The following is a 12,810-nucleotide window of genomic DNA, read 5'->3' as shown; positions in this document are numbered from 1 at the left end:
TGAAGTGAATGGGACTGTCGGTGGGTCTCCAGCAGGGCAGAAATGAAAGGTTCTCTTTATAAAATGATGATTTAAATGAGATCCCCCCTGATGTGATGAATACTATCAGCTCCTTTCCCTTCCCAGACCCTCCACTACACATTCCTCCACACACCTCCCCCCCTGGGCCTGACACAGCCCGCACACCCCTCACACACACACCCCTCACCCCCGGGAAGGATACTATCCTGACTCCAGTACACCGAGTCTTCTCTCTTCCCACACTCCGCCATCTTCAAACACCCGCCAGACCCGACCGCCCCAACAACCGTCTCCTGGACCCCGCCCACCTCCATTTCCCAATCTGCTCATTGGCCAGAGCGCCCCCCCTCGCCTTCTCTCCTATTGGTTCTCTCCCCGGTGCCCTCACTCAGCTGAGACGTCCGACGTTGTTGACGTGCGGTCTGGATGCCGCGGTGCATTGTGGGTGTGGTAGTTCCCCGGGCTGTCCTCTCCGTTTGCCGCTAGCGGCGCGCTGACTACAGCTCCCGTCGTGCAACGCGGGGAGGCGACGGCTCCCAGCATTCACCGCGGGAGGGTTGTGTATCCTGGATACGGCTGAGGAGCAGAGCTGGGGTGCTGTATGGGGTGAGGCTGTTCTTATCATCCTCTGGATGTATGGAGGTGCATGCAGCTCTGATAGTCACCTATTTCAGTAGGAGTGGGAGGTGTATGTAACCCCGAAACACTACATTGTAATATATTGCAGCGTACCTGTTGTTATATGTATTGGCTGCATTCGTTTTCATGGCTTTTGTTTCTGGTGATCCTGCCAATATCACACTTCCTGTCCTGGGGTGACAACGCTCACTGTGCTGTGTGTGTACGGAGGAGCGGCGTTGTCACCTGATTTGGATTACAAACCCCTCCTCTTTCACTCAGTTACATAACATGGGAGGGGTTATATTCTACAAAAGGAAAGTGGGGGGGGCTGAGAACACTGCATGAGGGAATGGGCGGGGCCGAGAACACTGCATGAGGGAATGGGCGGTGCCGAGAACACTGCATGCGGGAATGGGCGGGGCCGAGAACACTGCATGAGGGAACGGGCGGGGCCGAGAACACTGCATGCGGGAATGGGCGTTGCCGAGAACACTGCACTAGGGAATGGGCGGGGCTGAGAACATTGTGTGGGTGAATGGGCAGGGCTGAGAACATTGTGTGGGTGAATGGGCGGGGCTGAGAACACTTTATTTTTGTACCTTGTACTAAGATTAATTTGGGTGTATACGGTGTGTGGTAGATGTATGATGTGACAAAGCTGCTTTTATATTGACAACGTTGTCTCATTTTAACATTAGTCTAGGAGGTGGTGGTGGTGGATACCCAGGTTTTGTTTTCTTTTTATTACCAACTGTGCAATAAAAATTCCCTTAATAAGCAGCTTGATCCGCCCGTGACTTTCTTTTCAGGGGGTCCCTTTCCCCTGTATTTCTATTTTTGTCAGGACTGAGAACACTGCATGGCGGGAATGGGCGGGGCTGAGAATACTGCATGGCGGGTATGGGCAGGGCTGAGAACACTGCACGAGGGAATATGTTTGGGTGAGAACACTGCATGGGGGAATGGGCGGGGCTAAGAACACTGCATGGGGGAATGGGCGGGGGTGAGAATACTGCATGGGGGGAATGGGCGGGGGTGAGAACACTGCATGGGGGGAATGGGCGGGGCTGAGAACACTGCATGGGTGGGGCTGATAACGCTGCATGAGGGAATGAACTGGCCTGAGAACACTCCGTGAGAGAATGGGTGGGGCTGAGAACACTGTATGAGGGAATGGGTGGGGCTGAGAACACTGTATGAGGGAATGGGTGGGGCTGAGAACACTGCATGAGGGAATGGGTGGGGCTGAGAACACTGCACGAGGGAATGGGTGGGGCTGAGAACACTGCATGAGGGAAGGGGCGGGGCTGAGAACACTCCATGGGTGAATGGGCGGGGCTGATAACACTGCATGAGGGAATGAACTGACCTGAGAACACTCCATGGGTGAATGGGCGGGGCTGATAACGCTGCATGAGGGAATGAACAGGCCTGAGAACACTCTGTGAGAGAATGGGTGGGGCTGAGAACACTGTATGAGGGAATGGGCGGGGCTGAGAACACTCCATGAGTGAATGGGCGGGGCTGAGAACACTCCATGGGTGAATGGGCGGGGCTGAGAACGCTGCATGAGGGAATGAACTGGCTTGAGAACACTCCGTGAGAGAATGGGTGGGGCTGAGAACACTGTATGAGGGAATGGGTGGGGCTGAGAACACTGCATGAGGGAATGGGTGGGGCTGAGAACACTGCATGAGGGAATGGGCGGGGCTGAGAACACCCATGGGTGAATGGGCGGGGCTGAGAACACTCCATGAGTGAATGGGCGGGGCTGATAACACTGTATGAGGGAATGGGTGGGGCTGAGAACACTGCATGAGGGAATGGGTGGGGCTGAGAACACTGCATGAGGGAATGGGCGGGGCTGAGAACACCCATGGGTGAATGGGCGGGGCTGAGAACACTCCATGGGTGAATGGGCCGGGCTGAGAACACTGTATGAGGGAATGGGTGGGGCTGAGAACACTCCATGAGTGAATGGGCGGGGCTGAGAACACTCCATGGGTGAATGGGCGGGGCTGATAACGCTGCATGAGGGAATGAACAGGCCTGAGAACACTCCGTGAGAGAATGGGTGGGGCTGAGAACACTGTATGAGGGAATGGGTGGGGCTGAGAACACTGCATGAGGGAATGGGCGGGGCTGAGAACACTTCATGGGTGAATGGGCCGGGCTGAGAACACTCCATGGGTGAATGGGCGGGGCTGATAACACCGCATGAGGGAATGAACTGGCCTGAGAACACTTTCGTGAGGAAATGGGTGGGGCTGAGGACACTGCATGAGGGAATGGGTGGGGCTGAGAACACTGCATGAGGGAATGGGCGGGGCTGAGAACACTCCATGGGTGAATGGGCGGGGCTGAGAACACTCCATGGGTGAATGGGCGGGGCTGATAACGCTGCATGAGGGAATGAACTGGCCTGATAACACTCCGTGAGAGAATGGGTGGGGCTGAGAACACTCCATGGGTGAATAGGCGGGGCTGAGAACACTCCATGGGTTAATGGGTGGGGCCGATAACACTGCATGAAGGAATGAACTGGCCTGAGAAAACTCAGTGAGGAAATGGGTGGGGCTGAGGACACTGCATGAGGGAATGGGTGGGGCTGAGAACACTGCATGAGGGAATGAAATGGCCTGAGAACACTCTGTGAGGGAATGGGCGGGGCTGAGAACACTGCACGAGGGAATGGGTGGGGCTGAGAACACTTGATGGGATTTCAGTGTAGCGCAGGAAGTTGTCAGCTCCCTGGCACGGTCAACAGTTTTTTTTTCTCTTGTGCAGCTTTAACTAAAGTTGAATAAGGTGTTGGCCGTTTATGTACCTCCTGAAGCCTGACCGACACACTCCCAGAGATGGAATCATCCCATCCTGCTTTGTTGCTAGAATGTTGCTAAGACACTCCTAGCCGATGCAACCCCCCCACCCCCACCCCCTTGCATGCCTTCTCTCTCTCTCCCTGTCACAGTAGTTTTGAGCTAAGCGATGCTGTGATGGAGGAGATAGTAGACCGTGCATGTACGGGGGGGTCGGAAAGCTCATTCCTGTCATGGTGGAGGTGAGCAGTAACGGCTGGGAGTGTCTTAGAAACATCCTAGCAACAAGGCAGGAATGGATGATGCCATCTCTGGGAGTTTTTCACCCAGGCTTCGGGAGCTACACAGATAGACTAACCTTGGCACCCCAGATGTTCTGGAACAACATTTCCCATGATGCTTATACACTCTGCTGTGTAGTTGAGCATCATGGGAAATGTAGTTCCAAAACATCTGGGGGTGCCGAGGATCACCATCACTGGGCTACACGTTTAACGGGGACAACTGCTTTTGTAACATTTTGTACACTTTCCAGCCAGCAATGTTTTTGTCAAAAACAGGAAGTAAAACCCGTCAGAGTTCACTTCCTCTTCAGCCCGGGTTCACACTGAGTGTCAGTCCCCATTTGGGACTGCTTTTGGAAATCGGTGCGGCGTCATTGCTGCCGATTCTGGCATGCGATCTCACATGTCAAATCGAACACCAAATCGCACCAATGTGAACCAGGAGTTAGCGTCAAAGATTAATTGAACAAGCTGAAGTTAGAAGCTGATTGGCTACCATGCACAGCTGCACCAGATTTAGTAAATCATCCCCACAGAGTTCCGTAGGGCTGAAACAACTAATCGACTTCATCGATTATGAAAATAGTTAGTTGTCAACTATTTTCATAATCGATTAGTTGGTCAGCTGATTAGTTGAACTGCATAGAGAAGGCATTATTTGTTTACATGTCAGTATACACAGTGCAGCACACATACAGCTCAGTACACCCTCCATACATGTCAGTAAGTGCCTGAGAGCATGGGAATGTGTGAGGAGCAATGCCTCATGGGAATTGTAGTCCTGGCAAGGAGAAGGAAGTGATTTTAACCACTTTAGCCCCAGAAGGATTTACCCCCCTTCCTGCCCAGGCCATTTTTTTGCGATACGGCACTGCATCGCTTTAACTGACAATTTCGCGGTTGTGGCAACGTTGTACCCAAAAAAAATTTGATGTTCTTTTTTTTCCCCCCACAAATAGAGTTTTCTTTTGGTGGTATTTTATCACCTCTGCAGTTTTTTATTTTTTACGCTATAAGCAAAAAAGAAAAAATAAAACTTTTTTTTTTTTTTTTTTTTTTTTTTTTACTTTCTGCTATAATAAATATCCAAAAAAAATGTATTCATCAGTTTAGGCCGATATATATTCTTCTACATATTTTTGGTTAAAAAAAAAAAAAAACACACAATAAGCGTATATTGATTGATTTGCGCAAAAGTTATCGCGTCTACAAAATAGGGGATAGCTCAAGGGACTTTTATTTTTTATTGTTTTTACTGGTAATGGCGGCAATCTGCGATTTTTAGCAGGACTGCGACATTGCGGTGGTCAAATTGACCCCCAAATTACACTTTTTGGGGACCGGTAATATTATTACATTGATCAGTGCTATATAAATGCACTGATCAATGTAGAAATTACACTGGCAGGGAAGGGGTGAACACTAGGGGGCGATCAAGGGGTTAAGTGTGTTCCCTGGGTGTGTTCTAACTGTAGGGGGGATGGGCTACCAGGGACATGACAGAGATCACTGCTCCCGATCACTGGGAACAGAAGAACATGTCATAACGGGGATTCGCCTTGTTTACACTGGCAGATCCCCGTTCTGCCCCTGTACACCGCGATTGCGGGTCGCCGGTGGACATCAGAGTTGTTGCCGTTTGCACAGGAGAGTTGACCTGCTAAAGTATAATGACGGCGGCTGGTCAGCAAGTGGTTAAAGGCAGAAGTGTTTTTCACCTTGCTATAACTCTACATCAGGGATATGCAATTAGCGGACCTCCAGCTGTTGCAGAACTACAAGTCCCATGAGGCATAGCAAGACTCTGACAGCCACAAGCATGACACCCAGAGGCAGAGGTATGATGGGACTTGTAGTTTTTCAACAGCTGGAGGTCTGCTAATTGCATATCCCTGATCTATAGTATACTTTGCGGATTGCTATGAGGGTACTCTGAAGACAGGAGGAGCAACAAGTGCCGACGGGGTGCCCCAGAAGAGGATGTACGAGTACTGATACTTTTCTCAAGTACTACCCAATACCTATTTTTAATGTCGTGGCAGTTTTTTTTTTGTTTTGTTTTTTTTTAGACTAATGAAAAATGATTAAGGTTTCTTTATCATTATGAAGTAAAGTTCTTCTGTGGCTTTGAAATTGGGCTACTTCAGCACGATTTCAAAGCCAAAAATCAGTGCGATTTGGACGTCCGATTTCATTGCAACTTACGACTTCATTTAACAGAAGTCAATGTAAGGTATCAGTTTTAGTATCGGAGACTTCGCAAGAGTGCAAATGCTTAGTATCGGCACCAATATTGGTGCAACGCTATTGGTGCCGATACTAAGCATTTGCACTCTTGCGAAGTCTCCGATACTAAAACCGATACCTTTTTTTTGCGATTACATTGACTTCTGTTAAATGAAGTCGCAAGCTGCAATGAAATCGGACGTCCAAATCACACTGACATATATATATATATACATATATATATATATATATATATCTTCTGTCTGTTATTAGAGTAGATTTGATATTTGGTTCCCTCACCATATAGCTGGTTATTTATATTTACCACTGCCAGAAATTATTCAAGAATAAATTTTTTTTTTTTTTAAACTTTACATAGTAACTAAATTATACACTAGAGCTGCACGATTTTGGCTGAAAGGAGAATCGCGATTTCTTTGCTCAGAATAAAGATCACGATTCTCGCGGCGTAACATAATCTTTCACATTATACAAAAAAATTGTGCTAACTTTACTGTTTAGTTTTTGTTTAATTCATTAAAGTGTATTTTTTTTTTTTAAATTTGCGTTTGAAAGAACCACCATTTTATTCTCTAGGGTCTCTGCTAAATATATATATATATATATATATATATATATATATATATATATATACATATATCATATAAGCCGAGTTTTTCAGCACATTTTTTTTTGTGCTGAAAATGCCCCCCTCGGCTTATACTCGAGTCAAGCACTTTTCTGCAACAGAGAATGACATTTTTTGAACCAAATTTGGGGCCCTGTATCTCAGGGCCACTTGGTGCTAGGAACCCCAAATTTAGTGTGCAAACCCAGAGGAACTAGCACTACAACATATCCAAAGCTGGGGTTCCTAGCACCAAGTGGCCCCGAGATACGGGCCCCAAATTCGGTTCGGAAAATGTCATTCTCTGCTGCAGAAAAGTGATTGACATTTTCCAAAAGGACTTTGGGGGACCCGTATCTCGGGGCCACTTGGTGTTAGGAACCCCAGCTTTAAATATGTTGTAGTGCTAGCTTCACTGGGTTTCCACAAATTTTGGGTTCCTAGCACCAAGTGGCCCCGAGATACGGGGCCCCAAAGTCGGTCAACTGTGTCCATCTGCAGCAATGTCATTTCGGGACCCTTTGGGTCCAGAGACCCCAAGTTTTGGCTGCAGCTAGGGGGCATCTAGGAACCCTTAACTACCGAGTTCGAGGTTCGGGGGACCTATGGCTGCAAATGGGCACAGTGAGGCTGCAAATGGGCATTGTAGATCCTCTTTTGCACTTATAGTAGCTGCGCATTTCTCACCCTAGGCTTCTACTCGAGTCAATAAGTTTTCCCAGTTTTTTGTGGTAAAATTAGGTGCCTCGGCTTATATTCGGGTCGGCTTATACTTGAGTATATTTTATATATATATATATATATATATATATATATATATATATATATATATATATATAATATTGATTTTAACTTGTCAGCAGCAAGTGCCAGAAAAAGGTTTAGGCAGGCCATACACATGGGTCGAATGTCGAAAGAATTTTCTTTCGAAAATCTTATCTAAGAATTTTTGTTCGTATTTCGCACCATTAGTGGGGCTGCAGCAACAGCCGATTTTCCTGCGCCCATCGAATTTGAGTATTCGGACATGTTGGAAATTTGAACGTTTTGAAAAACGAACAATTTTCTACTAAATAATGGGAGAATCGTGCAAGAAATGTAATCGAAAAAGAAATGCGCATGTGCAAGAAAAGAAAATTTGCGGAAAGAAAAGAAGATTCCCAGCCACGAAAATTTATTTTCTGTAGCAGCATGAGGTGAAATTGAAGGCTTGGTTGGTCGAATTTCTAAAATCAATGGTGGCACCATCGGATCGCAAAACGAGCAAATTTTCTGATTTTCAAAAGAAAATTCTTTCAAAATTTGGCCCATGTATGGCCACAGCCTAAGTCTTTAAAGGGGTTGTAAACCTTCATGTTTTTTCACCTTAATGATTCCTATGCATTAAGGTGAAAAAACACCTGGCAGTGACCGCCCCCCCATCCACCCCCCACCCCCCCCACCCCCTCCGGTTTTATTTACCTAAGCCCTGGAACTTGACCCGGCGGGGAAGCGCTGTCTCTCTGCCCGGGGGTTCTCGGTTCTTGATTGGATAGATTGATAGCAGCGCAGCCATTGGCTCCCGCTGTTGTCAATCAAATCCAATGATGCGGGCGCCGGTGGGTGGGGCCGAGTCATACATTTAGCGGCTATGGACGCCGAATGCTGGACTCGGGAGCGCGCCCGCAAGTTAACCCCCTCGGGAGAGCGCTTCTCCGAGGGGGTTATCTGATGGGAGGAGGAGCCGCGAGAGCCGCCGGGGCACCCCAGAAGACGAGGTTTGGGGCCACTCTGTGCAAAACGAGCTGCGCAGTGGAGGTAAGTATGATATGTTTGTTTATTAAAAAAAAAAAAAAGAACCCTTACGATCACTTTAAGTGGTTAAACTTCCCTCATCTAGAGGCAGAACTTGAACTTAATTCCTTTGATCTAAGAAGAAATGTTACTTTGTTTATACTTATCCACAATGTTGTGATAAAACTATTTTTTCCAGCTGTGAGAACTCTCTGCATGAATCATGAAAGGCTGTTTTAAAAGATTGGGAAGGGAAAAGAATCACGATATCGCTTTGTAACGATTAATTGTGCAGCTCTATACACTTTTTTTGAGGTTCTTATCCGATTAATCGATTAATCAAAACAATAGTCGGCCACCTAATCGATTTATGAAAATAATTGTTAGTTGCAGCCCTTGAGTTCAGGCACAGATTTTAATTTATTTATTTCGGGTATTTTCTATAGCATCAGCAATTTACACAGCACATTCTATATTGTACATTCATATTAGTCCCCGCCCACGAGGAGCTTACATTCTAAGATCATGCAGACATACACATACTAGTATAAACAGAAAAGTCAGTGCTACTACCCATACACCACATAGATAGCAGAGCTCCCAGGTTCTCGATCCACAGTCGCTGGCTGAGTAGAGTAATGTAGAAAAAATGATCCGCACTCCGGTTGTTGCTCTTAAAATGTCTTAATTTTATTGAATAGCCACAGTGAACAAACGCTGATAAAGTCAGTTGACACGTTTCAGCCTATAAGGCCTTAGTCATAACTAATGACTAAGGCCTTATAGGCTGAAACACGTCAACTGATTTAATCAACGTTTTTCACTGTGGCTATTTAGAAAAATGAAGAAATTTTAAAGAGCAACAACCGGAGTGCGGATCGTTTTTTCTACATACACATGCTAGGGCCAATTTAAACAGACAACCTATCAGAAAGTGTTTGAAGTGTGGGAGGAAACCCTTAGTAAGCACAGGGAGAACATGCAAGCTCACATCAGGAGGGGACAGTGACCCCAGAGACTGTGGATAAGGGAATCTCACTGACGTAGGTGGCATTAGGGGCGCATGGGCGCCGCCCCCTCTCTCCATGCCACCCCCTTATATAAATAATGGATAGATTCATGCATGGCCGCCCAAAATTCAGGCGCCCGGCCCCTTTCAGGATGCCGGGTGCCTGAATTACAGCGGCGGGGGTGGTTTTTTTTTGTTTTTTTTTTTTAAGCACCAGATTAGAGCCATAGGCACTAATAGGCTTCAAAATAGGGTGGGCTTGGAGTGCAGAGCATTGCACCATGAGCCCACCCAGGTGTTACAACAGCGAATGAATATTCGCTGTTGTAATACTGATTATCAACCCGGCCAATCAAAAGCAGGTCTGGTTGGACAGTGGTGCAAGAAGGGCCCATCTACCATATATCTCAGATATACTCAGCAGTGTAACTCCATCCCTCGGCTGTCATAGGGAATCCCGGACTGACTAAACTGTGGTATTGCCTGTGACTGTCAGGACTGCAAAATGGGTCCGAAGAACAACCAATGATCACTGAGGGGCTTCACTGGATGATCTATACCCGGAGACTAATCCTCTGTTCTTCTATAGGTGATGTCATGCCCACCACAACAAGACTGACACCACCATGGCCTCCCACATAGAGAAAATCACTTTGGGGATTAGCAAGATATTAGGTGAGAAACTACAATTCTTATCAGTTTAAAGAGACCCTGTCACCAACTTAAAGGCATTATAAAGATGTAGATTGATCGGGGAGTTTCATGGTGTCATTTGTTGTCCAATACGCACCACCTATAGTAGAGTACAACCCCAATAGATCCCCTTCAGCCGTCCCCAAGTTGGGACGTTGTATAAAATCTACATAAATAGACCCATATTTTATTCACAATAGAAATAGGGCCATGTTTACCATGGTGCAGCATCGCTTCTTCTTTTAACAACACTCTTTTTTTAGTTGGTGAAAGGTCTGGACTTCAGGTAGGCCAGTTAAGCTCCCGGACTCTTCTACTAGGAAGCCATGCTGTTGTCATAGGCAGTTGTGTATTTAGGTTTTGTGCTGCCCTAGGCCTGACTAAACTCGTGCACCCCCTAATTTAAATATGACCCACCCCTTCCTGTCAAGGCCACACCCCTTGCTGTTTAAGACCCGCCCTGAAATTTTCGAGAGGGGACACTAGTTCTGAGGGCCTGGGGGGGGCAATGGATTCCCTTAATTTGCATAGATTTCCTCTCACTTCCTGTTTGGCTATGGGGCAGAAAGTGAAGGGAAATCTCTGCAATGGGACAGGGATGGTAAAAAATAAACAGTGCAAGCCGGTGGGGACTCTTTCCGTGCTGCCCCACTACAAAGTGCTGCCCTAGGCCTGGGCCTTGTCAGCCTAGGCCAGGATACAGCATTAGTCATATGTGCAGTATGGAGTTTAGCATTGTCCTACTGAGATATGCAAGGCCTTCTCTGAAAAAGACGTCATCTGGATGGGAGAATATGCTGCTCTAAAACCTGGATTTATCTTTCAGCATTACTGGTGCCTTTCCAGACGTGCAAGCTGCTCATTCCATACACACTAGTCACGCAGGGGTCTCAAACTGGCGGCCCTTCAGCTGTTGCGAAACTACAAGGCCCATGAGGCATTGCAAAGGCTGACAGTTACAAGCATGACTCCCAAAGGCAGAGGCATGATGAGATTTGTATTTTTGCAACAGCTGGAGGGCCGCCAGTTTGAGTCCCCAGCACTAGTTCCCCCCCCCCATACCATCAGAGATGCCAGCTTTTGAACTTGAGCGCTGATAACAAGCTGGAAGGTCCCTCTCCTCTTTAGCCCTCGTTCACATTGGAGCGACTTGTCATGCGACAAGTCAAATCGCATGACAAGTCGCACACTATTTTCGGCAATGGCATTGTTCAAATCGGTGCAACGCCGACTTTGTGGTGCCGCGTCGATTTGAAAGAGTCATTCCTGCAATACGTTTGCCAATTTTGGGTGCAACTTGGATAGACATCTGTGCACAAAGCCACACAGATGTCTTCCAGGTCGCACTGACATGCGACTTTCAAATCATGCAATTTCAGATGAAGTCGCACAATTTCAAAGCTGCCTTTTAATGTGAACGAAGGCTTAGACACGGTTCCCATGGTTGCCAAAAAAGAATGTCAAGTTTCGATTCGTCTGGCCACAGAACAGTTTTCCACTTTGCAACAGACCATTTTAAATGAGCTTTGGCCCTCATGAAAAAATTCTCCACATCTACCCTAAAAACCCAACATGTTTCACTTGTAAAACAAAGCTTTGTCAGAGTGAAGTGCAAACAAATAACAAACATCAGAAATACCACATAGCAAATGGCCACATGGGGAATTTTTAATCACCGTGTGTTATTTATCGCTGGAACTCCTCTGTTATGGGAAATTTTTCAATACATATTGTTGAACATTGGAGAGAGAGATTATGCCTAGAGATATTGTTCTTGTTTTTTACCAATTATAAGGAGAGATCTCTATCAATAAGAACAGAGTTCCCCTGTTAGGATATAGCCATCAATATCCATACATCAATATTTGCGTAAAATCAAGTTTTTAAAGAGGAAGTAAACCCTGGTGAGTTTTTCTTCCTTTCTAATTCCCTGCAAAGTAAAGGCAAAGTGACATCGCTTCCGGGTTACTGGATCCGAGACCCGAACGAAGCATCATTTTTTTTTTTTTCGGGTATTTGGCCAGCCGCCGGGCGTGTTGGCTGGTTACTTGGGCCTCCCGGTGAGACGGGTGAGCCCGGGCGAGTGGTGGGGGGCGTCCCCTCCTGCTGATCGTAATAACAGCCGAGCGGCTGCTGAGCTGCGTCGATTGTTATTACAATAAAGCCGACCGTCCGCTCTAAAGAACGGTACGGGGGTGATGCCTGCAGCTGCGTGCATCACCCTGCTAAAACCCCTTGAAGCAATATTGGTAATATCGGGTACGTTTGTGACCGAGACTTCAAAAAAAGTGAATATCGTCCGCCGATAATCGGTTGATCCCTAGTCTTCTGTTGCTGTAGCCCATCTGCTTCAAGGTTGTGCGTTCAGAGATGGTATTCTGCATACCTTGCTTGTAACGAGTGGTTATTTGAGTTACTGTTGCCTTTCTATCATCTGGAACCAGTCTGCCCATTCTCCTCTGATCTCTGACATCGACAAGGCATTTTCCTCCACACAACTGGAGGAAACAACTCGCTGGATATTTTCTCTTTTTTGGACCATTCTCTGTAAACCCGAGAGATGGTTGTGTGTGAAAATCCCAGTGGATCAGCAGTTTTTCAAATACTCAGACCAGCCCGTCTGCCACTAACAATCATGCCACGTTCAAGGTCACCTAAATTCCCTTTTCTTCCCCATTCTGATGTTCGGTTTGAACTTCAGCAAGTCGTCTTCACAGCGTCTAGATGCCTAAATGC

At 46.8% G+C, this 12,810-nt stretch overlaps 2 protein-coding genes across 5 annotated transcripts in view; one reads left to right on the top strand and one right to left on the bottom strand.

The window, feature by feature from the left end:
* Window positions 1-365, bottom strand: part of KIAA1328 (KIAA1328 ortholog) — a 289,603-nt gene extending 289,238 nt beyond the window's left edge. The window contains exon 1 of one of the 2 annotated variants that reach the window (XM_073618414.1): window positions 224-365. In XM_073618414.1, coding sequence (XP_073474515.1) covers window positions 224-335 — 112 coding nt within the window. In that variant the 5' untranslated portion in view covers window positions 336-365. Of the gene's footprint in view, window positions 1-208 lie in introns of both variants that reach the window. The other variant, XM_073618423.1, reaches the window with a different exon arrangement.
* A 136-nt stretch (window positions 366-501) lies between these two features.
* TPGS2 (tubulin polyglutamylase complex subunit 2) overlaps window positions 502-12,810 on the top strand; it is a 46,007-nt gene continuing 33,698 nt past the window's right edge. For all 3 annotated transcript variants that reach the window (XM_073618460.1, XM_073618477.1, XM_073618469.1), the window contains exons 1-2: window positions 502-627; window positions 9,971-10,056. In XM_073618460.1, coding sequence (XP_073474561.1) covers window positions 10,008-10,056 — 49 coding nt within the window. In that variant the 5' untranslated portion in view covers window positions 502-627; window positions 9,971-10,007. The remainder of the gene's footprint in view (window positions 628-9,970; window positions 10,057-12,810) is intronic.

The sequence above is a fragment of the Aquarana catesbeiana genome, linkage group LG01, assembly GCF_042186555.1.
Source record: "Aquarana catesbeiana isolate 2022-GZ linkage group LG01, ASM4218655v1, whole genome shotgun sequence".
Classification (NCBI taxonomy): Eukaryota; Metazoa; Chordata; class Amphibia; order Anura; family Ranidae; genus Aquarana; species Aquarana catesbeiana.
Note: the sequence above shows the minus strand (reverse complement) of the source record. Positions and strands in the feature narration are given on the sequence as shown.